The 26,816-nt window shown below is 36.6% G+C and overlaps 4 protein-coding genes and 3 non-coding genes across 7 annotated transcripts; all 7 read left to right on the top strand.

Annotated features, from left to right (window-relative positions):
• The first annotated feature begins 7,572 nt into the window (after positions 1–7,572).
• On the top strand, positions 7,573–14,304 carry LOC147484092 (uncharacterized). Its single transcript, XM_086577784.1, is given in 15 exon segments — positions 7,573–7,836; positions 7,912–8,302; positions 8,377–8,557; positions 8,644–8,693; positions 8,981–9,073; positions 9,153–9,241; positions 9,667–9,745; positions 10,231–10,313; positions 10,949–11,027; positions 11,110–11,425; positions 11,428–11,705; positions 11,708–11,819; positions 12,415–12,501; positions 12,717–13,269; positions 13,501–14,304. Coding segments are annotated over 15 exon segments (2,580 nt in total). The 5' UTR covers positions 7,573–7,801; the 3' UTR covers positions 13,655–14,304.
• Positions 14,305–14,983: 679 nt separating this feature from the next.
• LOC147484088 (uncharacterized) lies at positions 14,984–17,532 on the top strand. Its single transcript, XM_086575578.1, is given in 3 exon segments — positions 14,984–15,325; positions 15,328–15,744; positions 17,170–17,532. Coding segments are annotated over 3 exon segments (855 nt in total). The 5' UTR covers positions 14,984–15,052; the 3' UTR covers positions 17,335–17,532.
• On the top strand, positions 16,164–16,250 carry LOC147484091 (small nucleolar RNA U54). The gene has a single exon (XR_015207140.1). It is a non-coding gene; the product is annotated as a small nucleolar RNA U54 (small nucleolar RNA).
• LOC147484090 (small nucleolar RNA R64/Z200 family) lies at positions 16,437–16,530 on the top strand. Its single transcript, XR_015207154.1, has one exon. It is a non-coding gene; the product is annotated as a small nucleolar RNA R64/Z200 family (small nucleolar RNA).
• On the top strand, positions 16,596–16,692 carry LOC147484089 (small nucleolar RNA R64/Z200 family). Its single transcript, XR_015207155.1, has one exon. It is a non-coding gene; the product is annotated as a small nucleolar RNA R64/Z200 family (small nucleolar RNA).
• A 1,130-nt stretch (positions 17,533–18,662) lies between the features above and the next one.
• LOC147484087 (uncharacterized) lies at positions 18,663–20,352 on the top strand. The gene is made up of 3 exons (XM_086580647.1): positions 18,663–18,985; positions 19,136–19,570; positions 19,967–20,352. Exons 1-3 carry the CDS (start codon positions 18,881–18,883, stop codon positions 20,186–20,188), a joined length of 762 nt encoding a protein of 253 aa, XP_086436773.1. The 5' UTR covers positions 18,663–18,880; the 3' UTR covers positions 20,189–20,352.
• A 2,228-nt stretch (positions 20,353–22,580) lies between these two features.
• LOC147484086 (myosin-like protein) lies at positions 22,581–26,780 on the top strand. The gene is made up of 4 exons (XM_086576938.1): positions 22,581–23,763; positions 23,895–24,092; positions 25,419–25,637; positions 26,354–26,780. The coding sequence occupies exons 1-4, from the start codon at positions 22,987–22,989 to the stop codon at positions 26,675–26,677; spliced, it is 1,518 nt and encodes a 505-aa protein (XP_086433064.1). The 5' UTR covers positions 22,581–22,986; the 3' UTR covers positions 26,678–26,780.
• Positions 26,781–26,816: the final 36 nt, after the last annotated feature.

Genomic DNA, 26,816 nt, shown 5'->3' with positions numbered 1-26,816 from the left:
TGGAAATCCAGACCTAGAAATTCAAATTTGATGCGATTTGGTTGGTTTGGTCTTAGTACCATTTACACAGGCTATTGGATATTACTAGCTATGTCTTCCCCCAGGGTGTAGTTGCTCCTCTTGACATATGCCCTCTTAATAGCTCATGCTTTTGCAGTAAATTGCAAACCTTCAGTAACGAGTCCAGTAGGAAGGGGGGGTTACATTGAGCAGTAACAAATCTCAAGATCGATTGATCTACTTGTTGCCTGCTTGGTAGCTCTTTTATTCTATCATTCTTCGTAATGCTGAGTGTGTCATTCATAACTTGAATTCTTAATCAAGGTGTTCTTGGTTCAAGAAAACTAAGAAACAAAGTTTCAATATCGTTTTTTCAGTTACTAATGGCTTCAAATTTACAGACTTTCTTGGGCACAAGGGCGCCTGGATACTTCTTTCCTCCCAGGTACAAAGCTCTATACCATCAAATCATCTATTGAGTAATCCCTCCTGTTTGTTATAACTAAGGCATTCTCTATGCCAGTATCCGGTAGATCATATGCTAGACCTGTAATATATATATGACCATCTCACAAGCTGACAAAGACAAGGGTTAAGTTTGAAACATGCAATCTACTCATACTTAGGTCATATTTCATTTTTAATTAAGTCGCCTATGCAGTTTCTCATTACATGGTATAGGTTCTGTTGCACCGACTTCTTGATGTAAATAAAATTTTATATTCTGTCTTATAGGCCTTCAGTTTTGTCCTCCATATTTGTTGTAACTAATCTTATTAATATTCATTGAAATCTCTTCCAGTAATTCTGTTCTCTGTGTCTTCTTGTTAAAAATAGAAGTATATATTCTTTACCAGATTTTATATGCAGTTTGCTTCATGTATGCAGGTTCTCATATGGTCTTCTTCGTCTTAAATGTGATTGAAGTTATTGCACTTATAATGACTTTTCGACCTTTTCTTCCAATATCGTCGTACTGAGGGCTGCTACTTGAAATGACGTGACCTATGAAGTATCCTAACATTTGTGGAGCTACAAGATGAATCATCAGTCAATTGCATGAGGTATACTGACATTGAAGGCAGGCAGATCTTTGTACTTAGAAAGGGTTATGTGAAGCATACTACAAAATATTGGGATATGGTGAAATATCGATTTATAATTTATGGATATATCTCTCTATCGTTCTATATCGATAAATATCCACAAATATCAACAAATTATGTGTAAAATATTGACAAAATATCTACAAAAATGTACGCGTGTGGATATTTTTTGACTGCCAAATCATTGATATTTTTTTTAAATATAGTGATATTTTTAATAATAATTACTATATTGTTAAAAAATGTTAACTAATTTATTTGCACATATTCCTCGTTTTGCAATCAATTTTGATCGTCAACTCTCCTTTCAAATCGAGTTTCACTCTCCTCTACTTCTTTTTAAATCGATCAACTCCCACCATTTTTCTTTATTTTTTCAATATCCACCGTCACCACCACCATCCAATGTTATCAAACCCAACCCGACAAAAATATTGAGTCATTGAGTTAAATCGGGTTGGTGGTCCAAGTCTAATGGGAGAGGCTATATGGGCTGCTAAAGGCAAATAAAGCACTCCAACCACAAAAATGTTATTCCAATAGGGCTGCTAAAAGGGTCTTAAATTTGGAATTAGTCAAAAATCCAGCCAAAGTTAAGACCTTCGCTAGTAGCTGCTATAATAAGTTCGGGAGATGGACAACATAGTTTACGCGTCCGTCCGTTAAATTTCTTCGACGGATGAAAACCGAACCTGTCCGTCCAAAAAATTCAAAAAATAATAGACGGACGGTAGAAACTATGCCGTCCATATCATTTAGCACTTCAAAACAGAAAACATGATTATATTGGATTGGTTTTTTGATTTTGGAAAGCCAAATTTGGCTGGACAAGCTAAAATGCCTATGTGGCACTTTTAGCAACCCAATTTAACAGCTTTTCATTGGACTTGCTATTAGTAGGTGGCTAGTATAGTGGTAGGTGGGCACAGTGGAAGTTTAAAGGAATTAAAGATTTGAATCTATGCCAAAACAAAAAATGAATTTTCCATTTTGAATAAATATTGTGGATAGTGGATACTGACAAGAATATAGTCTATATATCGTGATAAATTCAATTGTGTGTTGATATATTATCATATCCACCATATTATTGATATTAGTTAACCCAATTTAATGTTGTCAAAATCTGTCTCTAGTTTCATCAGTGCCATGCTATCATGCATCAGGGTGAGTGAATAGTTTTAGGAATGGCATGCACTTCCAAATTGTACTACATGTACTGCAAGAGATAGTATCTCCTTTGCAGTTTTGCTCAAAGTTGGTAGCCCACTACTTCCTATTGTATTCCTATTGTACTGCATTTAAATAATTGAATGTGCTAGTTCAGCAAATTGTACTTCCTATTGTATTGCTAACTTGCTAAGTACAATGACATCCTTAATATATTGCTGTAATAAATTAAACTTGATGAATCGACTATATACAACACCAATCGTACGTTTTGCTACTGATCGACTATAATACAACGCCAATCTTTTGATACTGATCGACTATACAACACCAATCATCAGTACACTTCCTTTACATTACATTGAAAAACAATTGCCTTGAGTTCTAATTATAATTTTCACCCTTGGATTGCTTTGGCTGAGTTTAGAAAAGGTGACTGACTCAGACTTTCTGTGACTTGAAGGTCTAGGAAGGTTCTCTGGAACGATGATCTCCAATGAATTTATGTTCCATGCCGGGCATGCTCTTTTATCACTCCATTTTGTACCTTTTTTATTCGGTTCTTCGACATGTATCTGCAAATCCTCTGCAACAGCGCAACAATCACCTCCCAACAAAGGCATCATTTCAGAAGCCAATACCATGCATGTCATACCCACAAAGCATTGTTTTCTCCATGAACCCACCTTCACATCATGCCTAGATCAAAATGAGTAAAAAGTTAATAAAAAGCTCGCATATATATGTGCAATTTAAACATAGACTGCCAATATTAACCTTACCGTGAAAACTGATTAGGCTTTGATGAGTTGGCTTGAGCAATAGAAGTAGGAGAAGGAGGGATGAGGCAGCAAGTACTGGAACTGGCCATGATGTACATTCTTTTTCTCCTACCTCCTTTTTTTTATAAAAACTAAGCTTCCTCCCTCCTTTTGGTTAATTGAAAGTAGCGATGTTGTTTGAGCTTAAATAATAATAATGAAATGGGTGCATGGTTAGGTTGTTGGTCATACCACGATTACGGGACAAGGACCTGAAATGGTGTTGTTTTCTTTAACAGGCATGTGGGATGGTCCCTCACTCTCCAATAGTCAGGACATACTGTTGCTTGCCGTTTTAGAAATACTAATTTTGTCAACTCACAAGCTAACGTGTTTCGTTTTACAAGTGAACGCGCGAAACAGAGAATTGGACGATCATTCCCAATATAATTCTGGTTCCGTTCATAGTCTAGGAACTTTTTAGTGTGTACAACTTTGCATGCATCACGGGTAAAGTCAACAAGGTAACTAGAAGCTAAGCAATACAACACAAAAGTCACCAGAGAATTTAGTTTGGTATTGTACTATGAATTTACCATTAAGCTCTTTGTTTCATTTGTGGAAATCTGGTTCATGGACTCGTTCATAATTCAACCATATAACATATTTTCTTTCCTTTTGATCGAAGAACAACTATTATACGTCTTTCTTTTTCTCTATAACTATTAATTATTATTGGTTTTATGATTATTATTAAAATTGTTATTATTACTTGATTTCAAAAAAGTGACGATGACAGATATTAGGATTCATCAGCTCATGCAGGACTCTTGATCAATTTTTTATTAGGAGCGGCATTGGATATTTGGATGTCTCTTATTATTTTATTTTTTTTATTTTTTTTGGCAGTGAAGATATATTATTATTTGATTCTTGTAAGGTGAACAAGAAGAGAAAAACCACTTACACCTAAAGCCTAGTAGCAATCTCGCAATTGTATGTAAAATCAAAGGGAATACGGTTAGAGGTTTGGACAGGGCAACACATAAAGCCAAATTTCGGGCAGTGGCAATATCATAATTGCTTGTAAAATTGAAGGCAATGTGCTAAATTGAGAGAGAAACGTCTAAATTTCATTGTAGAAATTGACAATTTTACCCCTCCCTCACCTATGTTATTACATAATACCCTTTTAATCGTAATCGTAATAATTGGACCCATATAAAGGTATAACTGGAAAATGTCACTGTTCATCGAAGCATTCTCTTTATAGTAGTAAGATATCGTGATATATCCACACATATTGCCAATATATGCATTGGAATTTGTCCAATGGAATATTGTGATGTCTCTATATCTTTCTCGATATATATCGCAAAATATTGCGATATTTTTGTACTATAATGTGAAACACACCCATTTTTTTTGTTAATATGGAAGGATTTCATTGTTCCACTCATAGTTTGACAGCTCATATGTTCCAGTATGTGTATGGATGTAAATTTTGGGTATTTGTAATTATGTAAATGACAAGCCAACAATTTTCCACAAGCCAAATGTATGTTTGTTCCAACTTCCAACCTAGAAACTTTAGCAGCTCAAACTCTAAAAAATCGACGAGATAGGACATAGTACCCGACATAGCCTTCGTGTGACGGATGTATTAGTTATTAGGATAATAGTGTAATGGATGTAATAGTCAACCCTCCATTAACTGGTCAAATGTGTAGTCAACGTTTCCTTTTAATTACAGAGGGAAATATTTTTAACATATATATATATATATAGGGGAATAGCAAGCATTCTCTACAACTAAGAATATTGTCTTTGCTTGTCACAATTGTATCAGCAATTACTCGAATGAAAATTATTTGAACGGTTACTTTTTTACTTACCGTTTTCACTCTTTTTGTACAATTGTGATTCAATTACTGCTTACACAAACAACTGCTAGTTAGTACTGCTCATCCGGATAATAAGCTTACTTGGGATCTTTACACCAAAGTGCCATACGACACACACTGTGTCTAAGCTTGCCCGTGACACTTGGGCACCGTGGCGGAGCCAAGGGGCCCCAGGGTACACCCTGGCGGAGCCTCAACTAAAAAAAAAAAAAAAAGTTATGAGTTAGTTTGAAAAGGGCGCTAGTGAAGAAGAAAAAAAAATAGCGGTATGTGCTACTGATGTACTTGACTTAGAGAGGAAACAAACTAGTAGAAACGAAACAGAAGGGTCACGTGTTGTGCTGACGCGTGACGCGTGATGTACTTGAATACTTGATGTAGTGAACAATACCAAAAAGGCAAAAACAATAAAATAGAAACCCAACAATCACTCCACTGAAAAAACCCCAACCCAAATATAAACCCAACCAAAAAACCAAAAACACTCTATCGTATTAAAAAAAAAAAACACCTCGCGTACTTTACTTCTCCTCTCTTCCATTATCTATTACTCTATATTAAAATTTAAGTATTCTATTCTTCTACCCAAACAAGCACATTTATACCTACCAGTTTTGTGGAGGTAACTAGATAACCCTTATATTATTTAAATTTTTATTGTATTTTTGTACTGATTTATAAACCATATTATTTAGATTTTTACATGTTTGTAATTATTATTTTATTTTGTAGACATCATTGGTGGTTTATTTTAATTTGTGCAATTTCAATTAAATTGATTGGTAGTTTATTTTAATTGTTTAAATAGTTATGCTAAAGTATTTGATTAAAGAAAAATCGTTGCCTGCTCAACCAACTAGTAACACAGATCATGTTGTTAGTGTTGAAGTAGGATCCTCTTCAAAGCGAAGTCACCAAGAAATTGAGGATGGTGATGTTGAACAACCTACGTCAAAAGCGGGTTCAACATGAAAATCGTGAAGAACTTAATTGACTTTATCCCGATGATTTTTCAGAGATAGATCAGATGAAATTAGCAGATCAGCTTGCAAAATTATATTATTGATGTGCGTTCAAATACTAAATTTGGTCAAGTAAATGGAATTAGTAGCCTAGCCAAAAAAATGGTTAAGATGAAGAAATACCTTTTGTGCCAATTCCCTACGAGACATAGAGATTAAAATTCACTATGCTATGAGATAATTCACTACGAGACAGAGGGATTGAAGTTCTGTTATATTCATCGAACCAATAAAAGTTTGGAAGGTCATTGGGGAATTATCAACAAAGCTATAACTTTGTTTCGTGGTTATGTCCATCTAGCTGAATCATTTAACATTTATGGAGCAAACGATGCACATATTGTAAGTATTGATTGTAAATTCACTAGTATTGTTAAATTTAATTTGTATTTCATTTAATATTACAGTTTGTATAATTTTTCTTAACAAATGGCACAATCAAAACAGATGTATGTCGAAAGGTCAACGGGTCACAAGAATTTCACCATGGATCACGCATGAGAACTATTGAAAGACAACCAGAAATGAGCTCCACATGAAGTCTCACCGACACCTGACATCTCCATTAATAATATGAATTTCACATCACCTGCGTCAGTAAACATTGGTGTCAAGACTGGGGCAACACCTGATTCTGGTATGCTAGGAAATTATTTGTCGACAAGGGTACGTGGGTGAGACAAAGCAAAACAAGTTAAAAAAGCTGAATCACAAAATGCACCCAGTATGAAGAATATTGAAGAATACTCTCGACGAGCGATGGAGGCTATTGAAGACTTGCGTGACCGCGGGAAAAAAGCCTATGAAGTTTATGAATCCAGTGAAAAAAAAAATTCACGTGGTAAAAATAAAGAGAATGAGCCAACCCTCGCGAGATTGGAGTGGGAGTAAAAAATGATGACCACAAATACTTCATATATGACACCAGAAGGGAAAATGTATTATAAAGGGATGAAACGTCAAATTAACCTGGACATGCAAGCACGTATATTTGGTGTATCAAGGAACCTAGACTTCACCGAATGCGACGAAGATTCCGATTGAAATTGAATATCTTTTGGAAGTGTTGTGTTTATTTAATACCATTTTACTTTATGTGTGTTGTAATAATGGAATGTTTTTTTTTTATGTTATGCAATTTGTTTTATTTTATAATTGTCAATTAATTTGGAAAATTTTGTTTTAATTACGCAAAAACACAGCAAAATTAAATTAAATTGAGTAATAGGATACATCCATAATAAAATAGTAGTGGGGTTAGTGTAGTAATTCACTGTTATCATAATTATCATGTTATTCGGTGGGGACACTTTGCAAATCACTCCACTTCAAATGGCGCGGTTTGAAATTGCATTTTGCATTCCACGTCACTTCAAGTGGCGCCGTTTGGGTACTCCCTCCAGTTTTGAAGAAATGGGATGCCATTCCACCCAACCTAACAACTAATAATCTTTTCAGAAAAATGAATGTAAGTTAACTGCTTTCCATGTTGCATTTGAATCCAGAGTTTTGTTGACTGGGCCTCATATAAAATGAGAACCCAAATTAGATCTAGAAAAGCCCACAACTATTAAGATATACCATCACGCACCATCACCCCTAAAACCACATCTCATATCTCAAATCACTCTTTCTCTTCCAAATTTCGCCCAAAACCAAAAAAATAAACAAAAAACAAATAAACAAAAAAAAATAACAAAAAAAATAAATAAACAGACACACACACACCCCCGGCCCTAATAATACTTTTACTAAAACTAATTTTCCCTCTATTTCCAAATTATTCAAATTAAAAATTGAATGAGACCGGTTAACCCAAAACCAAACCACACGACCCAATGATGGCTTTTCACGTCGCTTGCCCAATCACCTGGTTCGCTCTTTTTAATCCCAATCTAATTTTATCATTTTTTTTTAATCTAATTATCTTGTTTTTTGATAATTGCAGTGAGAGAATATGTTATTGCCCATTAGGGTTTGGGAAAAAGATCATAAAGAAGTGTTTTTTAGATGATGTTTTTAAGGTTGAGCAGTTTTTTAATGATCCATGGTGTGTTAAAGTCAATAAAGATTCTCAAACTGTTCAAGTTTTGGTACCTAAGGTTGTTGTACCACCACCTGCCCCACTTCCAATTCATATTGGTAATAGTAATGCTGCTGTGGATGTGGTGGTGGTTAATAAAGAGGTTGTTGAGAGTGGTGGTGGTGGTGATGGAGAGAGGGAGGAGAAGGAGATGTTGTCGTTGCAGGCGAAGAGGATTGCGTTGCAGAAACAAGCATTTGAGGCTTCTATTGCTGCTGAGGAGTATGTTAGGAAGATTGAATCTGGTGTATTGATGGTTAGCATTTTTATATTGTGTTTAATTTTATGGTGAAATGAATATATGATAAATGAATGTTAGTACATATTCAGGATGATTCTGGAGAAGCGTTACCTGATCATTTCAGAGAAGATCAAGGTATGAAGGTGATGTGTAGGATATGCTTTGATGGTGAAAATGAGGGAAGTGAAAAAGCAAGTAGGATGCTTGCTTGCAAACTTTGCAACAAGAAGTATCACAGGAGCTGTTTGAAAAGTTGGGGTCTACATAGAGGTTCCTTGAGCACTGACTTAAATCTTTATTAAATGGACTATGTTATTATGCCTGTTTGTGTAATCTATTTGTGTATTGTGATGCAGATCTCTTTCACTTGAGTTCATGGGTCTGTTCATCATGCAGAACTTGTGAGGTTGGTCAAATAAAGACTTAATATCTTGATATTCTTGTGGTTTTACGTATTTTCTTTTCAGGGCATTGAAATATTTGCTTAACAAACATTATAGGAGTTAGAGATCTTGGCAACTTAAAATTTGTATAGAGGTAACCGTTCGTGCGACTAGAGAAACCGACATTTCCATGTGTTGATTATCCTCGTCAAACTTGGTTCAAACATGATGTTGTTCTTTTACTGGTACACATTGTTCTTAGCCTGGACCATAGTGGCAGCAGTATATCTAATGCATTTTCCTGTTCTAGGTATGCCGAAGAACTGGAAATCCAACTAAGTTCATGTTCTGTAAAAGGTGTGATGGTGCTCATCATTGTTACTGTCTGCAACATGCCCAGAAGGTGGGTTTTCCATATCTTGCTCATGACCTTTCTGCAAGTAGTCAAAATAACATATTCCGTCCTTTGTGGTGTGTTGCAGAACGTTTCTATTGGACCTTATTTATGCCCAAAGCATACCAAGTGTCATAGCTGTGCGTCCAATGTTTCTGGAAATGGCCCAAGTACCAAGTATGACTTTCGATTTCACATATCTTTTCAATTATATGTCTGTATACATGTTCTTTTTTTAATTTTTTTTTAAGTGTTATAAGCTTTAATAAGAGCCAATAAATAGGCAATCACAGTGTAGTGAACTGTATCAAATTGCTCCCACAATGAGGTATGGCAAACTTGTATATTATTCCAAAAGGTAATGGAATCCTCTGTGTCCTGCGTGAAACTAAAGCTCTTGGAAAATTAATTGCTCAATTATATCCCATACTGGTGGTGTGGTGTATTCATGTACCACTTACTCCTCCCCTTTTTTACCGGCATAGAAAGAGGGCCAAATCGATGAGTGTTTATCTCTGATTTTAAACTACAGTTTGTATGTCAGTTTCTGTTTTAAGCTAAGGTGATGATGAATGGTATTTTTCTACTCTTAAATCCTGCAGATGGTTTCTGGGGTATACCTTCTGCGATGCGTGTGGCCGATTATTTGTGAAGGGGAACTATTGCCCAGTCTGTTTGAAGGTACGCCTTTTCATACTGTCCTTGTATCCATCTATACATCAGAGGGAACTCTTAAAAAAAAAAAAAAAAAAAAAAGAATGAAAAACAAAGTCAGCATGAGGGTAGGTGAGAGTAACCTCTCATGAGCAAATAAGCAGAGTTCACCTTGAAACTCCCAAAAGACTAATCGCTCCTCTTATGTCCTTAGTAGCGCGCTTCATCCACTATAATATGCGTGTTTAGTCAACAGAGAAGATAAGAAAATAGTAACAATAAAAAATTAAAAAAAAATAACAATAATAGTAGTAGTAGCAGCGATAATAATAATAATAACATCAACAACAAGAAAAGGGAGAAAAAACAAGGAGAAAACTTACAGTATATGGTAGTCTCTTTCACTCTTCAGTCTTCCCCTTGTTAGTTGGTAGATTTTGTTGATTTTCTTATGAGGTTGTACCCTCGAATATGCGTATTTTTGTTTGATAGACTTTGCCTAACATTTGTAGGTCTATAGAGATACTGAACCAACGCCTATGGTCTGCTGTGATGTTTGCCAGCGCTGGGTGCACTGCCAATGTGATGGCATCAGGTTTGATTTTCTCTTGTTCTTAGTTTCAATTGCTTGTGTTTAGCTCGCTGCATTTTTTAGTTTTTGTGGTCATTCCTTTTCTTTTTCCTTTGTTGGTTTTTTCTGTCAACTTGTCCAATTAATCTTAAGCATCGTTGCCCATATTTCTAAAAGAATCCACCAGAATATTCACTTTACTGTATAAGTACTGGATTTTGGACACTGATACATGTTTATATCTCTTTGTTGTGTGAGTTATTCTTGACAGTTCTTTCCCAGAAAAAATGGTTATTCTTGATAGTGCCTGTGTGTGGTCTAATCCGCTGCTTATCTTACACACCAGACAGTTTTTTATCGTTAGTCCCATTGAATCTAGTGCTGGTTTATATAGTTTAAGTAAACCACAGAGATTCAGTAAAGTGTTGAAACTTTACAGCTTAAAAAATGGAACACCATCAGTCCGCATGATATCAACCACCAAAATGAACAAACTTACCTCCTTAGATGGCCATTGCTCTATGCTTGTGAGGTTGAATGCAAACCTCAGTTTTAAAGAAATTATTTGTTCTCAATGTTGCACTGATCCTTATTTAATGGTTCCAACGCTGAGGCAAAAAGGACCTTTTAAGAAATTTTCAAAATAACTTCTTTTGCAGCGATGATAAATATCTGCAGTTCCAAGCTGATGGAAATCTATATTACAAATGTGCTGCATGTCGTGGAGAGTGTTATAAGGTATGTTTAGTGTGAGGTGTGGCTCTGAGCAGAGAAGTTCTTGGATTAATTGCTAATTTTGAGACATTTTTACAATTGCCAGGTCACAGGTCCTGAAGATGCTGTTCAAGAGGTTTGGAGAAGGAGAGACAAAGCGGATCATGATCTAATTGCAAGCTTAAGGGATGCTGCTGGATTGCCCTCAGAAGAAGCATTTTCTGTATCAATTTATTCGGATGATGAAGATTACAACCCTACCGTATCAAAAAATGACCCTGGGGGTTCCTTAAAATTTTCAGTCAAAGGATCAGGTCTTAAAGGAACAAAGAAGAAGTCTTCAAAAAAAATTTATGGAAAGAAAAAAAGGATATCAAGTCTCGCGACCAGTGGAGAAGATGCTCATCACAGCTTTGATGGACACGCGATCAACGATCAATTGAGTTCAACTTGACTGATGAGAAGCAAGATGATATGACTTTATATAGAAGTGAAGGGATGGATATGTTATCATCTCCGACGGCAAGAAGTCCAGGCAACACAAGGGAGAAATGCTCTATTAATCAAGCCGGATTTATGAAGCATGATTTTGTTGAAGAGGTTCCAGCAAATAATGGGAAGAGGGTCCCCAAAGTTGCTCTGACAAAGAGTGGTAAATCACATGGTTCAGGCGGGTTTGGTTTTAAAAAAAGAAAAAATAATGAAAAGGAAAGAAGCTGGTGATACACATAGGTGCTAGGAACAAGAATGTGATTAACTCGCCTAGGTCTGAGGCATCGAGTTGTCACAGAGAGCAAGATATAACAGCTTCTAATGGTACGAAAAAATTTATTTTTATTTTATTTTTTAATTAAAAATCCTGTCCTCAAGTTTTTTCGCTCTTGTTTTTCAACACATTTTTTAATACCAAGAAAAGAGGTATTAGCCTAAGCAATAAGAAAGAGATCTTCTGCACATTAGTACTATTACTCTACCATTGACTTGTGAAACCTTGTGTAATTTTCATTTATGTAGACTCTTAGCCTTCTCTGCTACATTCTAGTGAATGTAATACTAGAATATAGGAGAGAAGGTCTTGAAGAAGAATGATTATATTATCAGAGCTTAAAGTCAATTTCTGAATCTACTTTCAAGAAAGATTACAAAATATAAATAGTTCTCCTAGTATAGTAAGATTTACAAATGATCACTGTTTTCATCTCTAAAAGGGTAATACCACTTTGGTTTTTGTGGCACTACTTCACAATTGTCGCCCTTGTATATTTTATACTTTTTGAAAGAGTGTTGTTCTTAATACCTGAGGTTTGTGCCCTGTTGCTCAGATGGTTGACAAGATTGTTTGCAATGTCTCTTTTTATGAATTATATCCTTTTAGACTTGGATTATTATGATTCTTTACTTTTATGAACAGGCAGTGAAGATACAAGCCACATAAAGGCCAAGAAAAAGTATGGAGTTGAGAGAAATGATGGAGCTGCTAGAATGTATGACGGTGAAGGTATTCACTAATTTTTGATAAAAGTAGGTCATGTTCACAATTGCATACTTGAATCCGAACTGGGTCTCACAATTTATTTCGGAGATCACGGTGCTTTAAATTCTTTATTAATTTAATTTTTTCTTTGGAACTTTTTTCTCCTGTGGATTAGTAGAGTGGCGGATTGTGCTGTCACACCAATTTTTTTCACCAATACCCATGACTCTTTATTGCAGATGGGAAATCTGAGAGTAAAGAGACATTGAAATATTCTAGAGTGCGGGAAGGTAGCTTACTAAAGTTGGGAAAAGTTAAGCCCGAGGTTTCAGAATTAAACTCTCAGAGTAAGGAAGGAAGGGTAGCTGTCCCAGAATCTGTTAAAGGAGCTCCCACATTAAGAACTGAAGAGGTGCCTCTGAGAAGGCATTCAAAAGGCCGATCTGAGATGCATAGTGAAACCCAAAATACCAACACGCAAGCTTCTGGTTTAGATTCTTTGCCGAAAGACCCTAAACCATTGCTGAAGCTCAAATTCAAGAATTCCAATCCTGATAAAGACCGTAAGTCACCGGTTCCTCAAGAGGAAGAGAAAAGTTCTGTTAAGGGTCAGAGATCAAAAAGAAAAAGACCTTCAGAGAAAAATGAAGTTAGAGAAGAAGAAAACAATACCCAATTGCATCAGGACAATCCTGTCAATGAAGTCATGGATGCCAATTGGGTACTGAAGAAGTTAGGTAAGGACGCGATTGGAAAGAGAGTTGAAGTCCACCATCCATCTGACGGTTCCTGGTGAGTCTGATTGTTTTTTATGTTCTTGAATCTTTCTTAATTAATGTAGTTTCTAATCTTTTATTTCTTTTTCACAATTTTTTGTGAATAAAGTCAAGAAACATTAAATAAAGAGTGTGGTTCTATGACTTCTATGCAATTGTGAACATTCAGTCCTGGACTAGTTTATCTTATACCTTGAGAAAGAAACTCACCTAAATTCCTATCTAAATGAACATTTGTTTCATGTAGGCACAAGGGCGTCGTGACTGATGTGATTGAAGGTACATCAACTTTGTCTGTTCGTCTAGATGAAGGCGGCAGAGATAGGAAATTGGAACTCGGAAAGCAAGCAATTCGATTTATATCTCAGAAGCAAAAACGAACAAAAGCTATCATGTTATAAAGTATGGGGTACCAGTTAGCTTGTTGTACCCGAAGAGTCTATGAGATCGGCGTTTGGGTTGGGGTATTGTTCATCTTACTGTAGTACTTTGTCTGATCAGAACTGTGAACAGACACAATCAGATTAAGATTAAATCCATGCTGCAGGAAGATCTTTTGCTACACCTTTTTCTTATATACTCTTTGCTGCTCATGTTATTAACGTCTCAGATGTCTCCTTTTTGAGACATCATGTGTATATAGGGTATAGTTCAGAAGGGAGGAAGGGACACCCCCATTTGCCTATTGTTGATGCAACTCTTGAGTTGATTGGAAGGTAAAATTGTTGGTGACTGCAGAAACATTGTTGAAGTTTTTCTCTTCAGAAGCAGCTGTTAATTATAAGAGAGGGATATTGTTTGTTTTTTGTATCGTTGGCTTCATTTTTTCCTTGGGTCTGACATTTACTACTGTGGTTGAATGAATTACCCCCCCCTCTCTAGCTCTCTAGTTGATCAGAACCAACATTTCAGGATTAGATGGTGTGTTACTTGTGTATTGTAGATGGAACAGCTTATTATGAGATTGAGCATCTGCACCTAACAGTTAATTATTTTGGTTGTAATACAGTTAATGTGATTTTATTTAGTAATAAAATTAGTCTCCTTTCAACTCTCGAGTTTGTGGTTTAATATTGTCAACTTATCCCATCGCCAATATCCGACAATAAGAAGCCCCTAAAAACGTCTTTCTATCTCCTCTCCTCTTGACTCTTAATCAAGTGGACGTTCTAGGGTATGTGGCTCAAAAAGTATTTTGGTGGGTTTCTGTTTGTCTTTATTTTCGAGCAATTTCTCTCTCTCTCTCAACCAAACCCAACTCTCTCTCACCTCACCACAAACTAAGGGTGGAATTTGAGCCAAGGGCTCGGAGCTCGGCTCGAATTGAAGCTCGTTTAACTATATGAGCCGAGCTCGAATTCAAATTGAAGCTCGTGTAACAAATGAATTGATGAAGCTCGGCTCAGCTTGGGCTTGGCTCGTTTAAGTTCGGCTCGAGCTCGTTTTCAATTTAAAGCTCGTGTAATTAACGAGCCGAGCTTGAGCATGGTAAAGCTCGGCTTGTTTAGCTCGAATTCCACCCTTACGACAAACCCATCTCTCCCTCTCTCTTCTCCACCTCTGCTCACGCCCCCATTGTTTGCCAGTTATCTAGTAAGGTGGGATCCCAAAAATAGATAACAAAGTTTACTTGGGCCCAAGCCCATGGGCTCAAACCCTAACTACCCATAAAAAAAAACACTACTAGGGTTTACACTCTCTCTATATAAAGAAAACGTGTCTCTACTCTTCACACTCTCTCATTTTTTTTCTCACATCTCATTTTTTTCCCAAACCCCAAAACCAAACCCCAACCAATCATGGCAGAACGTGGCGGCGCAGGAGAACGTGGAGGATTCGGCCGAGGCTTCGGTGGAGGTGACCGTGGTGGTAGAGGTGGACGTGGAGGTGACCGTGGTGGACGTGGTGGACGTGGAGGCAGACGTGGAGGTCGTCGTGAAGAAGAATCGAAATGGGTACCTGTTACAAAACTAGGCCGGTTAGTCCAATCTGGAAAAATCCAATCTTTAGAACAAATTTATCTACACTCATTACCAGTCAAGGAATTCCAAATCATAGACCTTCTCCTTGGTGCACACATCTTAAAGATGAGGTAATGAAAATCATGCCTGTTCAGAAACAAACACGTGCTGGACAACGTACTCGTTTTAAGGCATTTGTTGTTGTTGGTGATAATAATGGTCATGTTGGTTTAGGTGTTAAGTGTAGTAAAGAAGTTGCTACTGCAATTCGTGGGGCTATTATTTTGGCTAAGTTGAGTGTTATTCCTGTTAGGAGAGGTTATTGGGGGAATAAGATTGGTAAACCACATACTGTTCCATGTAAGGTTACTGGGAAATGTGGCTCTGTTACTGTTAGAATGGTCCCTGCACCTAGGGGTAGTGGTATTGTTGCTGCTCGTGTTCCTAAGAAGGTTTTGCAGTTTGCTGGGATTGATGATGTTTTTACCTCGTCTCGTGGATCGACTAAGACTTTGGGAAATTTTGTCAAGGTATAATATTTTGATTTTTGGAATTATTTTGTATTGTTAATGTTGATGAAAATGTTTGATTGAATTGTATAGGATTATATGTTAGTTTGACAAGTTAGTGTTTGTGTGGTTGCAAGTTTTTGTTGTTGACATTTGTATCTTAGTTTGAAATGCTCAATTAAATTGCAAGTCATTTGTATTCTAGATATGAGTTCCGATACAAGTGTATTATGATATCACTAGTCTGGATTCGTTAGTGTTGGTTGGCTATTTCATGTGTTAAACTAGAGTGATTTTATAATTGTAGCTGTAACTCTAAAATGATGTGCTTAATAAACATTTGATTACATTCATTGGGCTGAAAATGTAGCCCAGTGATTTTCAATGAGAGCTATTTTCAATGATTTTTGTTCAGTTACCCATCTTTGGTTTGTTTTTATGGCTCAATGATTACATGCCTAATTGGCTATATACGCTATTCTGAGTGAGATATAATCACTGGGCTGAAAAATAATATTATGAGAGCTTAATAAACATTTGATTACATTCATTTATTCTTGGCATGAGCATTGTTGGAGAAATTTGCTTGGGTCATATTTTTAGTCGAACTCTTTTTTGGTATTTTCTTTTAAAAATGTCTTTTTCCTCTTTATATGAATCTAAATGTACATCCTTTTGGTTAATGTCTCTGTGCAATAGTTGTGGAATAAAACTTTGCTGTGATGAATTATGAAAATTTTCACATGTCAGACTTCAGAGATTTCTTTTGAAATCAATGAGAAGATATTTCATATTTCTGAGCTCAAATGTCGATGGCTATCTGGCGTTTATTTTATTTTGTTTTATTCTTTGTAATTTTAGTGGAACTACATATTCTGTGGTGATGAATCATGAAATATTCACATGTCAGACTTCAGAGGTTTCTCATAAGAAATCAGTGAGAAGATAATTCATTTTCCTGAGCAGAAATGATGTGTTTTTTGTGTAAATAGTTTTTTGCTATGATTGAGATTGATGGAAGATCTATGCATGAAAAATGCCATTTATAGCCTTCATTTTTCTGTGTTCTTTTGAAGTGTATTATTTGTAAGTAAGAAAATAGTAAAAAATACTGTTGCCTTGGATAAGGTGATTGAACATTGGTTTCTAACGTGGAAACAGGTTTGTTAAATGGAAGCTGTTTGTAATTTTTTAGTCCTTAGTTGTGCATTGTGGGTATTTGTTTTGATGTTTATGTAGATAGGCAACACATCTGTTGTTACTTTAATTCTTCTATTATATTGAAATCCCCTAGTGTTGCAGACTATCAATATAAACATATAGACTATCAAAAGTTGCCTATGATATCAGTAGCGAAGTCTTTTGGAAAGGATACCACTAGTTTATTACACTATCAGTGAAATGAATATGGATTTTCTAATTTACTGCCCATTTTTCTGTGTGCAGGCAACATTTGATTGTCTCCTCAAGACCTACGGGTTTCTGACACCAGATTTCTGGAGGGAGACTAAGTTCTCAAATTCACCTTTCCAGGAGTTCACCGACCTTTTGATGGCCAAACCTGTGAAGGCCCTGCTCCCTGAGGAAGCAGCAGAAAAAGTAGATGTTTAAGTTTATTATCAGTTTATTAGGGACTCAGCTGAGGAAGTTGTCTTCTCTTAGAAAACCAAGTTTTGGTTGTTTTATGTTTTTCAATTTAGTTTGTGGTTTGAATATTTGGATATAGACATATCAGCTTGAGATGTCAGTCAAGTTTGCTGAACATGCTTTCTTCCTTAATTCTGGTTATATGTTTGTTTTTTGAGACTATATTAATCCCTTTTTTTTTGTATATTTTGTTTCTCGCAAGTATATATGGTGTTTCTGAGGTATGTGGATGGTAGCGAAATATATTAAGTATGTGCTACTGTGTTAGGAGGTCTCTCTGTAGGTCTTCAATGACTGACCTCCGATAGCTTTAACCCATGTAGAGGTGTTCCAAGCACTTTATAAGGTACACTATATCGGAGTTGTGATTTTTATCATCAGTTCTGATCACTTCCGCAAATCTGCTGGGCGGTCTTTATTTTTTTTTTTTAGTTGGAATGTTATCTGCTCAATGCTACAAATAATTATAAAGTAAAATGATTTTTTAGCATGGCATGATGTGTCTGATACCCTGAATGTTGCAGTGCGTGTTAAAGGCATTGCAAATGCCTCAAGACTCGGGTGGTGTGTTGCGTTCTCAAGACGTATGAAATGTCTAAATCCCATATAAAAATATTAAAAATATGAGTAGCAACTAGGATAAGATCTTGCCCGGTCAGTTTTAAGAGAACCTGGTGATTGGTGGTGTACAATCGTGGGTAATTTTGTTATTAAGAAATGGAGGGTGAACAAGAAGGCCATTGAACTAGGGGTGGAACTCGGGTGGGTCGGGTCGGGTTGAGGTATAATCCGAGTCCATGCTAAGTTTCAAATGTTTCAACCCGAGTCCGGGACTAAACCCTAGTGGGTACTTAAATTTTCAGTCCAAGCTCTAGCCCAACCAATTTGGGTTGGGTCGGATTATGTCGGGTTGGTCAAACTTCTCGGGTTTTTTTTGGAATTAAAAAGTAAAAAACACCAAAATTAAAATCTTCTAATGAATTTGATTGTTTGAAAAGAAAAATAACCTTGTTAATTACATTATTCTCTCTAAAATATAGAGATTCTAAACCTTATTTTTTACAAGCATAAAAGAATTGAAAGATATATGTACATATATGCACATGGGCTTGAGTTTTTCGGTTTTTTGATATTCTAATCCGAACCCAACCCAAAACCAAATTGAGTTTTGATTTTACAAAATCAAGTCCAGACCACGGATTTAACAAAAATTGGATTTTGATCTATTGGCCTTGAGCTAACCCGACCCAAATTTCCACCCCTACATTGAACAGGCTGAAAAATGTAAAAGAAAGCCGTATTATTTTTCACGTATAGGCAGAGAGAATGGGTGCGCTGGTACAATCCACCCTTATTAAAGACTCTGCCATGCAATACACTCTCACCCTTTGCCTGGATGCACGAAAAAACAAATTGGTGCTCTCAAAAGTCAAAAGGGTAAGACGGTAAATTCGTGTGTGGGGGGTTTTATCGTTGCAAACCCCTCAGTTCAGTTGTAGAAAAAATATTCATGGAGAGTGTAGCAGCATTGAATCACACCCCATCACTGCTAATTGGAACGAAAACCAGGACGAGGAAGCTGCTACCTTCACGTCCTCCTCGTATGCAAATCAAGGTATATTTCTATTCACTAAAGGAACAACTTTGCCATCTGTGTTCTACTAGCCTTTCAGGTTATGAAACTTAAGTTGCAGACTTGCAGTAGTGTAATGGCCTTATAATAGATAATTTACTGATACCTGTCTTCTTTTTGGTTATTGGGAAGGGTCTTGGGCCATATCAAGGATCAAGTAATCTCCTTTTCAGGTGTAGATATGAGGGGCAGTATCCATTTCAGAATACTACTCCAATGGTAACTTGTGCTATAAATATGACTGAAGGAGACTCTACTGGCCCAAGGAGACTAAATTTGGACCATATCTTGTGTGAAATTAAAAAAGTTTGGAAAAGCTTACCTCAGCCAGTCAAGAGTTTTCCTTGGCCAGAAGCACTGGAGAATTTCCTTGAACTCATACTTGGCCTTGTATATGCTGTTGCCAAATACTTGTCTGTGCCGCTACTTGCATTTACCTCATTGAGTGAGTTGTCATACTGTGCACATGAAAGGAAAATGCGACTTGTACCCATTCCCCTACTTACTGGGATCGTCGTGGCTGGGATTTTCAAGGACGCAGCCCTTGAACTGTATCCACAACTCAAGGTTTGTGAACATACTTTTTATCATTGGGAATGTATATATATATCTGTATTTGGTTGGTAGCTGCTAGGGTAAATCTCTTACCATTTGGTGATCGAACCTAGGATATCCAATATTAAATCATTTCAATAAATTTGAGGCATTGTTATGTGTAAATTGTTCCGGGATCATTCACTATACTAAAATGAACTGTTAAAAAAGTTGGTTTCGTTACCTTACTGGCTTACTGGCTTGGTGAGGAGGAAACTAACCTATTGTTCCACCACTACTTGTCAGTCAAAGCCTACAGCCACCTGTCCCCACTTTTAATTAAAAAAGGTGTAGATTGAATTTATACATTTCATTTATTTATAATATTGCGATAAACTCACAGTTTACTTTCCATTATGTGATGATCAGGAAGGAGAGTTCCCTTGGCATCTGGTTTCTGTTGCATTCTTCCTTGTATTGCTCAAACTCCCAGGTCCATATTACCCGTACTGGGGGCGGATATTTATCCCACATTTTGCAAACGGTGGATTGCTGAGGACCTTATGGTCTGCTATTATATGGTATAAAAAGCCCCATGTGGCACCAGAAACAACCTTGCCGCAGAATTCAACACCTGATCATCAGTCTTAGTGAACCCTGATAATGCTGTTAGGGAGGCTTGGGAAGGCATTGCTCTGTCTCACTGCATGTATTCTGTTTTGCAGCAAGGTGCAAGCTTTGCCCGACTTGTAGTTTATGGAGGTATGGTTGTATTTAGTGAGTGTGTAATTGGTTAATGAGCAAATTTTGGTTACGATTGATCTGAATGTTGCTGTGGTTACTAAATGTTTTAGTTCGTAGTATTGCAATCTTATTGAAAGCATTTTATCGTAGGGACTAGGGACAGTTGAGATGAAGCACAATAAGTCCACAACACTGTCGCAGACTTAACAATCCACATGGGCTCAAAGCTCTGAACATCTTCCTGATGCTTCACTAGTTGTACTTGTATTATTGAAAATGATCGTGGGATCATCCTCTTTGCTAGGTGTAGTTTTTGCGGGTTGTAGTTGATGAAGGATCTGCCAACTAGGAATTGCTAGGTGAACTTTTAGTATTCTGGATAGTAACCATCCCTACCCAAACTGTCAGCCGTCAGTAATTCTGGTGTTTGAGGGAAGTCGGACGCTTTGAACAAGAACATAGATTAGGTAGACATATGGTAGAGAAAAGTTTGGGCAAGCTTAAGGAACTTTAAATTGGTGGATTTGAGGGATAAAAGCTTGAGATCACTTGACTAAGTAGGCAAGTAGGAGTAGCTGACTGAGGAAATGGTGCTGCAAAACTGCTGAGCATAGTGCTGGTACTAATCAGGTTTATAAAGTCTTCTGGGCATTAAAATTCTTCATAAAACTGTTTCAGTCACAAATTTTCTTGCTTTAATTGGCACGCGCCTTACTAATCTACTATGTTCCACAAACTACACTACGATTTACATGTAGTATCATAAGCTCTTCAATCTCACCAATTGCGTTCAAAACGTAGCTGGGAATGGTCCTTGTGACTTGTGCTTTGTGATACAATGTTATTACTGTGGTGGTTGTAAACTCGTAATGCCAATCTCTGAAAATTTGAGATATTCTGAATTTTTATATGTGGTATCTATTCAATGTGGGCATGCATATCAATGCACGATCGTGGCTCCAGGTTGATGCACCTATTTAGTGTGGGCATATTTACTTCTTCCTGGTTATGGTCCCCCTCAAACATGTCTAATTTGTTCTATTCTGAACATAGTCAACATACACGTGAGTTATACTTGCTTTTCTGAGGGCATTGCCATTCGCCAATGCTTCCGGGTTATCCTAATATTTTGAATTGCATTACCATATTCACGTATGACGCTCTTTGTAGTGGACCCATACATGGATATCAGATGGGTAGCAATTAACATCTGATGAAGCACATGAAAAGAATATTCGAACTTATTACAGTTTTAAGTTGTCTGCCTGAAAGCACCATTTACTTTTTTGCTTGTGACTCAAATTTTAAGCTGTTCAATTTCTATCACAAGCCTGGATTGATTGATTATGATACTCTCCTGCATCACATTTTTATATCAACACAAAAAGTGCTTCATCCTAGTGTTGTTAATTAAATAAACTTGTGCAAAATATTGTCCAAAACAAGCTTATCATTAGAATCATAATTAAGTTACGGTTCCTCTAAAGTTAATTACAACGATTTTTTTTGCTTTAACGGGCTTTGACATCAACTGCTCGAGAACCATTATAGGCTGCCCGTGATGTGAAAGTTCTCGTTTTGTGTTAGCATTAGTAGTAACTGTAAAGGTGTGGATTTGTATCCAAGACTTGATGTTGAGAACTTGAGATTGATAGGGAACGAATACACTCTTTCTTGGGGTTAAAAATTGCCTACGTATCAAGTTTTTTGGGTAAACTTGAATTAAATCTTACTTAGTTTATCTCTCTCTACTTATAGATGTTTGAGCTGACTTTTCTTATTTGTTCCAGGCCGTTGTCAAGTGTAGATCTATATTTTGTGCTATCTTGATGAGTCGTCATTACTTTTGATTTTACAAAGTAAATATCTCTTTGATTGGTGCATTGATTGAGCTTTAGGATTGCGGGAGATCATTTGCTTCCATATATGACTATATTTGATATTTGGGACGACCTGAGTTTGGGTCGTTGTTATGTCCTGGTGGCATGGTACGAGTTAGTGGTGTACGAGCTGTGAAGATACGACCTGGTGTGTGGACACGTATCCTGTAGTAATATGTTTAAGAACGAAGAGTACTTACAGTAACCATTTTTGAGTATATACATTTTGGTTACACACTGATAGACTGGTTACACACTGATAGACTGATACTGAGATGGATCAAGAGGCCGGTCACCTTCCCTTCTTGTTTTGGGTAAAGAGGATCAGCTTATTTGCCTTGATTATTTCTCCAAATGGAAAATCATATCAATAGTAAATAATGCCTTCATTTTCAAAACTAGGATGAAGAAGCATTTTTGATATTTGAATCTAAACATATCTATTTTTGGTTCGTACATACTTTCCTACTTTCAATCTTTCAGCATGCATTCCAAAACACAAAACTCCATTAATTAATCACAAAATCACAATTCTCACTCTTTTCTATAAAAACAAACAATAAACAAGCCGCATGTTGTATACTTGTTTGCATCCAATCCTCGAAAAATGATCAAAAGCTCTTCATTTCAAAAACAACCTTTTACACTTGACGAGGAACTACTTACTACTTAGCCTTTATTACCTACCCCTCTCCCTCTTTCTCTCTCACGTTCTTCTCTATCTAGCTAGTTTCTAGTCTTCTACTTCATTACCGTTGCATTTGAAATAACAAAACAAAACCCACTTTTCAGAAAAACCACTTTAAAACATAATATAACAGTTCAATGTCGACGATAAGAAGAGCAAGGTGGCATGCACCACCACCACCCACACCCAAAATACTCAATATACCAAGAAGACATCGTCGCAAAACAACAACCAAACAACTTCCTAGAAACAACAACCCACATTCAGATACTCAAAGAAGTACCTATAGAGGCAAGCTAGAATCTTTGTTTGATCAAGAACGTGTATTTTCAAGAACATCAGTTCCCATTGTGTTGTTGAACTCGTTTAATGACAGTGAACGAACTCAAAGAAGAGAAAGAGTTGAAGAAACTGAGTTTAAAGAGAACAATGAAGAAGAAGAGTTAGAGAAATGGAGATTCCAAGCTGAGATACTTCGAGCTGAATGCAACTTTCTTCGTATGGAACGCGACATTGCGTTAAAGAAACTTGAACTGAATCGTGTTCAAACTAAACGAACTCTTCGATCAGCTGTGGAAACTCTCGTTTCGGGGAAGGAGAAGATACATGAAGGAAAGAAAATGAGTTCAGTACTAGAAGAAGAGATAGAAGAACTTGAAGAAAAGATGAAAGAACTACAGAGAAGTTCTGGTGTTAGAGATTTTGAGTTTGGTAAATCTAGTAACTTTGATAAACAAGCAAATGTACTGCAAAGAAAGTTGGACAAGCTTGGTAGTAGTGAAGGACTATTGTTAAATGAAGATGAGAAATGTGTTAAAGAGATTCGAGACATGGCAGAATCAAGCTTAACGATTATAACTAGTCGGAATATCAATCAGTGTTCTGAGGATGATCAAGAAAATCGGTTCAAAGATGTAAGCATGGCCTTTTTTTTTCACTTACTAGACCTTCACATTTTCATTCTAATGGTAGAAGGTCAACGTGGTTTGACTTAGTCAATTGAGTTTTGAATTATTATTTTATTTTTTGTTATTTGGGAAAATAGGTGGAGGTATTGAGGAGAAAGATGGAGAAATTGTCAAAGGGGATGTTGGAAAGGATGGAAGAGGAATGTGGGTCAATGATATTTTCATGTGCAAGTAGTGCAACAAGTTCTGCATCTAATTCCAGGCGTATCGAATTTCCTCATTTGTCTTCTTCTGCTCAGGTTCAGGTTGTTCAACAACCTGTGCTACTTCACAAGGTAACTTGTTTTTGAAACATATATAATTATTTTTAGTACCACTAAAATGTAGGCAACTTTAATTATTTGAAGTTGGTAAGGTAAATTATTTGAAGGTCTGTGAGAAACTTAGATGAGACATGAGAGTTGGTTCACCAAGAAGCAACAACTAGTACTGTAAATGGGATGATAAGGTTCACAACACAACAAACAGATCAGTCACATTAATATTGGAGGTTCTTTTTGTTGCTATACTTGGCAGGACAGTCATTAGGTACTTGTGTCTCAAACTTTCAATAATGCTTGAATAAAATTCAAATTGATAACTGGCTATTCTGAGAATAAAATTAATATCTGTGGGTTTTCTTTGTTTTTTTTTTGGACTGACTGAGTAGTCAGGCAGATGCACGGATCGGAGTAGCCTGCAAACCATGTATATATATATGAGTATAGGTATCAGGCCAAGAGTAGTTGAACTTGGGCATTGTTATTTATTGCTGATGAACGTTATTTTATATGCTCCTTTGATTGGTTGGGTGATAATTTTAGTTTACAGATGATAGTATAACTACGAGTTTAGAGTAAGCTTGGGGCTAACCAAGTCCCATATGCTAGAAACAATGTTGCTCAAAGATCCTTCAATTTTGTGTATGCAGTTATGCACACATATTTTACTCATGAATACGTCCAATTAATACTTACAGAGTTCCAGTGAATTTGAAAGTGACTCAGATAACATGGTCCAGACTCCAGATATGGTAATCTCAATTGTCAGTTTGATAATGCCTGCTGCTGTCATTGGTACTTGGTTGTTAGAGAATTTGAACTAGGGGGGAATCTTTTAATTCTGTGTCTCTTCCTCGACCCCCGCGCATAACAGCGTACCTACTAGGCTACTATGAGCTTCACATATTAATTGTTTCTTAACATGCGTGTGAGGAGCAGTACTGAGGAATCGTTTTACTTCATTAATTAGTGGCTGTCAGGACTCAGGGTAACGGACTTTGTTAATCCTTCAGACTTTAATTGACTCCACAGTCTAGGCAGCTGCAGGTTGCACACTTCTTTAGTCTGAAACACTGAACATAGTGCCATTTCATACTTTTATGAGCACACTTAGCTCTGGTGTGTATGGTTGGCTTAGCTCAATGACCATATTTTACTTAGCCACCAGGCAAACATTGCCTACATATTGAGTCAAGTTTGCATCATACATGATACATTTGCTAAATAGCATGATTGATTGGGCTCGTGCCAATTGTTTATCTTGCAAGCAATGTTAAAGTATTTTACATCTTAATTTGGTACAAATTTTTGAACCTTTGATTCGTATAAATTAACTATCAGGAGAACATATTCCGTGAGGACAAAATGTGTTCAGGTAGATGCAAGAAAATCGTACGGAAGATTGTGGAGCAGGTAAGAGCAGAGATGGAGCAGTGGTCACAGATGCAAGAAATGCTGGAACGTGTGAGGGACGAGATGGAAGATTTGCAATGCTCCCGTGTTTTTTGGCAAGATAGAGCTCTTGATTCTGATGATCATGTTCAATCACTTCATTCCTCTGTAAGATCTTTTTCATGTGCTTTCTGTTATTTGAGTCAAATCATTTGTACCAATTTTTTTAGAAAGTACTAATGACTATCCTCTTTTACTTACTTGATTTTGTTGTCCAGTTCTAGTGACTAGAGCATCTTTGGGAGAGCAACAAACAAACACCAAAATTTTGAACCAAACCAATCACTAAATAAAAAAAACACCAACTATCTTTAGGAGCAACATCAAATAAAGCGGTTTTGGATAAACCGCGCGGTTTTTTTAACACCGTGCCAGTGAAGCCCATCTTAAAATCACAAGCCCACGCGGTTTTTGAAAAACCGCGCGATCAACTTTCTTATTTTTTTTCTTTCCCAATCTCTCGCGCGGTTTTAGCAAAACTGTTTGATTGAAGCCCACAATCAAGCCCACGTGGTGTTGGCAAAACCGCGCTGTTTTAGAAAAACCGCGTGAGTGATTTGATACAGTACCAAAGCTAGAACTAAAATATTAGCCGATTTGGTGTTTGGTTTGGTGTTTTTTTGGTGTTTTCATCAACAGTGACTCTCCACTCTCCTGAAATTGAAAAAACACCAAATTGTTGGAAATTTGGTGTTTGATGCTAGTTTGGTATCACTCCTAAAGATGCTCTTATGTGGATAGTTGTTCAACCTATTATTTGATTACTTAGTGAGATAGCTAAGATGTATGTTATAAACTTATAATTGTTACGTACATGATTTTAGGTGCAAGAGTGGAAGCATAAAGCTAATTCCTCCCAGACCAAAGTAACTCACCTAGAGAAAAAGATTAAGGAGCTTAACCTTGAGGTTGGAAGATTGAAGGATAAAAAGAAGGAGTGTACCAGAATACCACGAGAGACACAGAACGAGAAGGAGAAGCATGTGTTGATATGCAGGTTGAAAGAGAATCTTCACAGTGGCAACAAGAATAAAGATTACTGGGGTGGTGGTAATATTGAAAGGAGAAAACTGCATGTTTGTAGCAACAATAGTATTGCTCAAAAGAGATCACCTCTTCAGGACATTGGCAATTCTTCACCTTATTAATGTTCCCTTGAGCATTTTCATTCCCAGAACTCATATGCTGGTTGTTTAATTTACCTTTGTGAAAATATGTACGTCTCAAATAACATTGCTACTGTTGACAAAAGACGGCCTCAAAATTATTATAAAACTACGTACGTGC

This window comes from Coptis chinensis, chromosome 8 (genome assembly GCF_015680905.1).
Source record: "Coptis chinensis isolate HL-2020 chromosome 8, ASM1568090v1, whole genome shotgun sequence".
In the NCBI taxonomy this organism is placed as follows: domain Eukaryota; kingdom Viridiplantae; phylum Streptophyta; class Magnoliopsida; order Ranunculales; family Ranunculaceae; genus Coptis; species Coptis chinensis.
The sequence above is the reverse complement of the archived record's forward strand: the minus strand, read 5'-3'. Positions and strand labels throughout refer to the sequence as shown.

Excerpts from the sequence above, each read along its gene's own strand:
- LOC147484087 (XM_086580647.1), top strand. The coding sequence starts at position 18,881 with ATGGAGAGTGTAGCAGCATTGAATCACACCCCATCACTGCTAATTGGA. Across the intron at positions 18,986-19,135 it reads CTCCTCGTATGCAAATCAAG|GGTCTTGGGCCATATCAAGG; the intron begins GTATATTTCTAT and ends GTTATTGGGAAG. Across the intron at positions 19,571-19,966 it reads AACTGTATCCACAACTCAAG|GAAGGAGAGTTCCCTTGGCA; the intron begins GTTTGTGAACAT and ends TGTGATGATCAG.
- LOC147484086 (XM_086576938.1), top strand. The coding sequence starts at position 22,987 with ATGTCGACGATAAGAAGAGCAAGGTGGCATGCACCACCACCACCCACA. Across the intron at positions 23,764-23,894 it reads AAGAAAATCGGTTCAAAGAT|GTGGAGGTATTGAGGAGAAA; the intron begins GTAAGCATGGCC and ends TTGGGAAAATAG. Across the intron at positions 25,638-26,353 it reads TTCAATCACTTCATTCCTCT|GTGCAAGAGTGGAAGCATAA; the intron begins GTAAGATCTTTT and ends ACATGATTTTAG.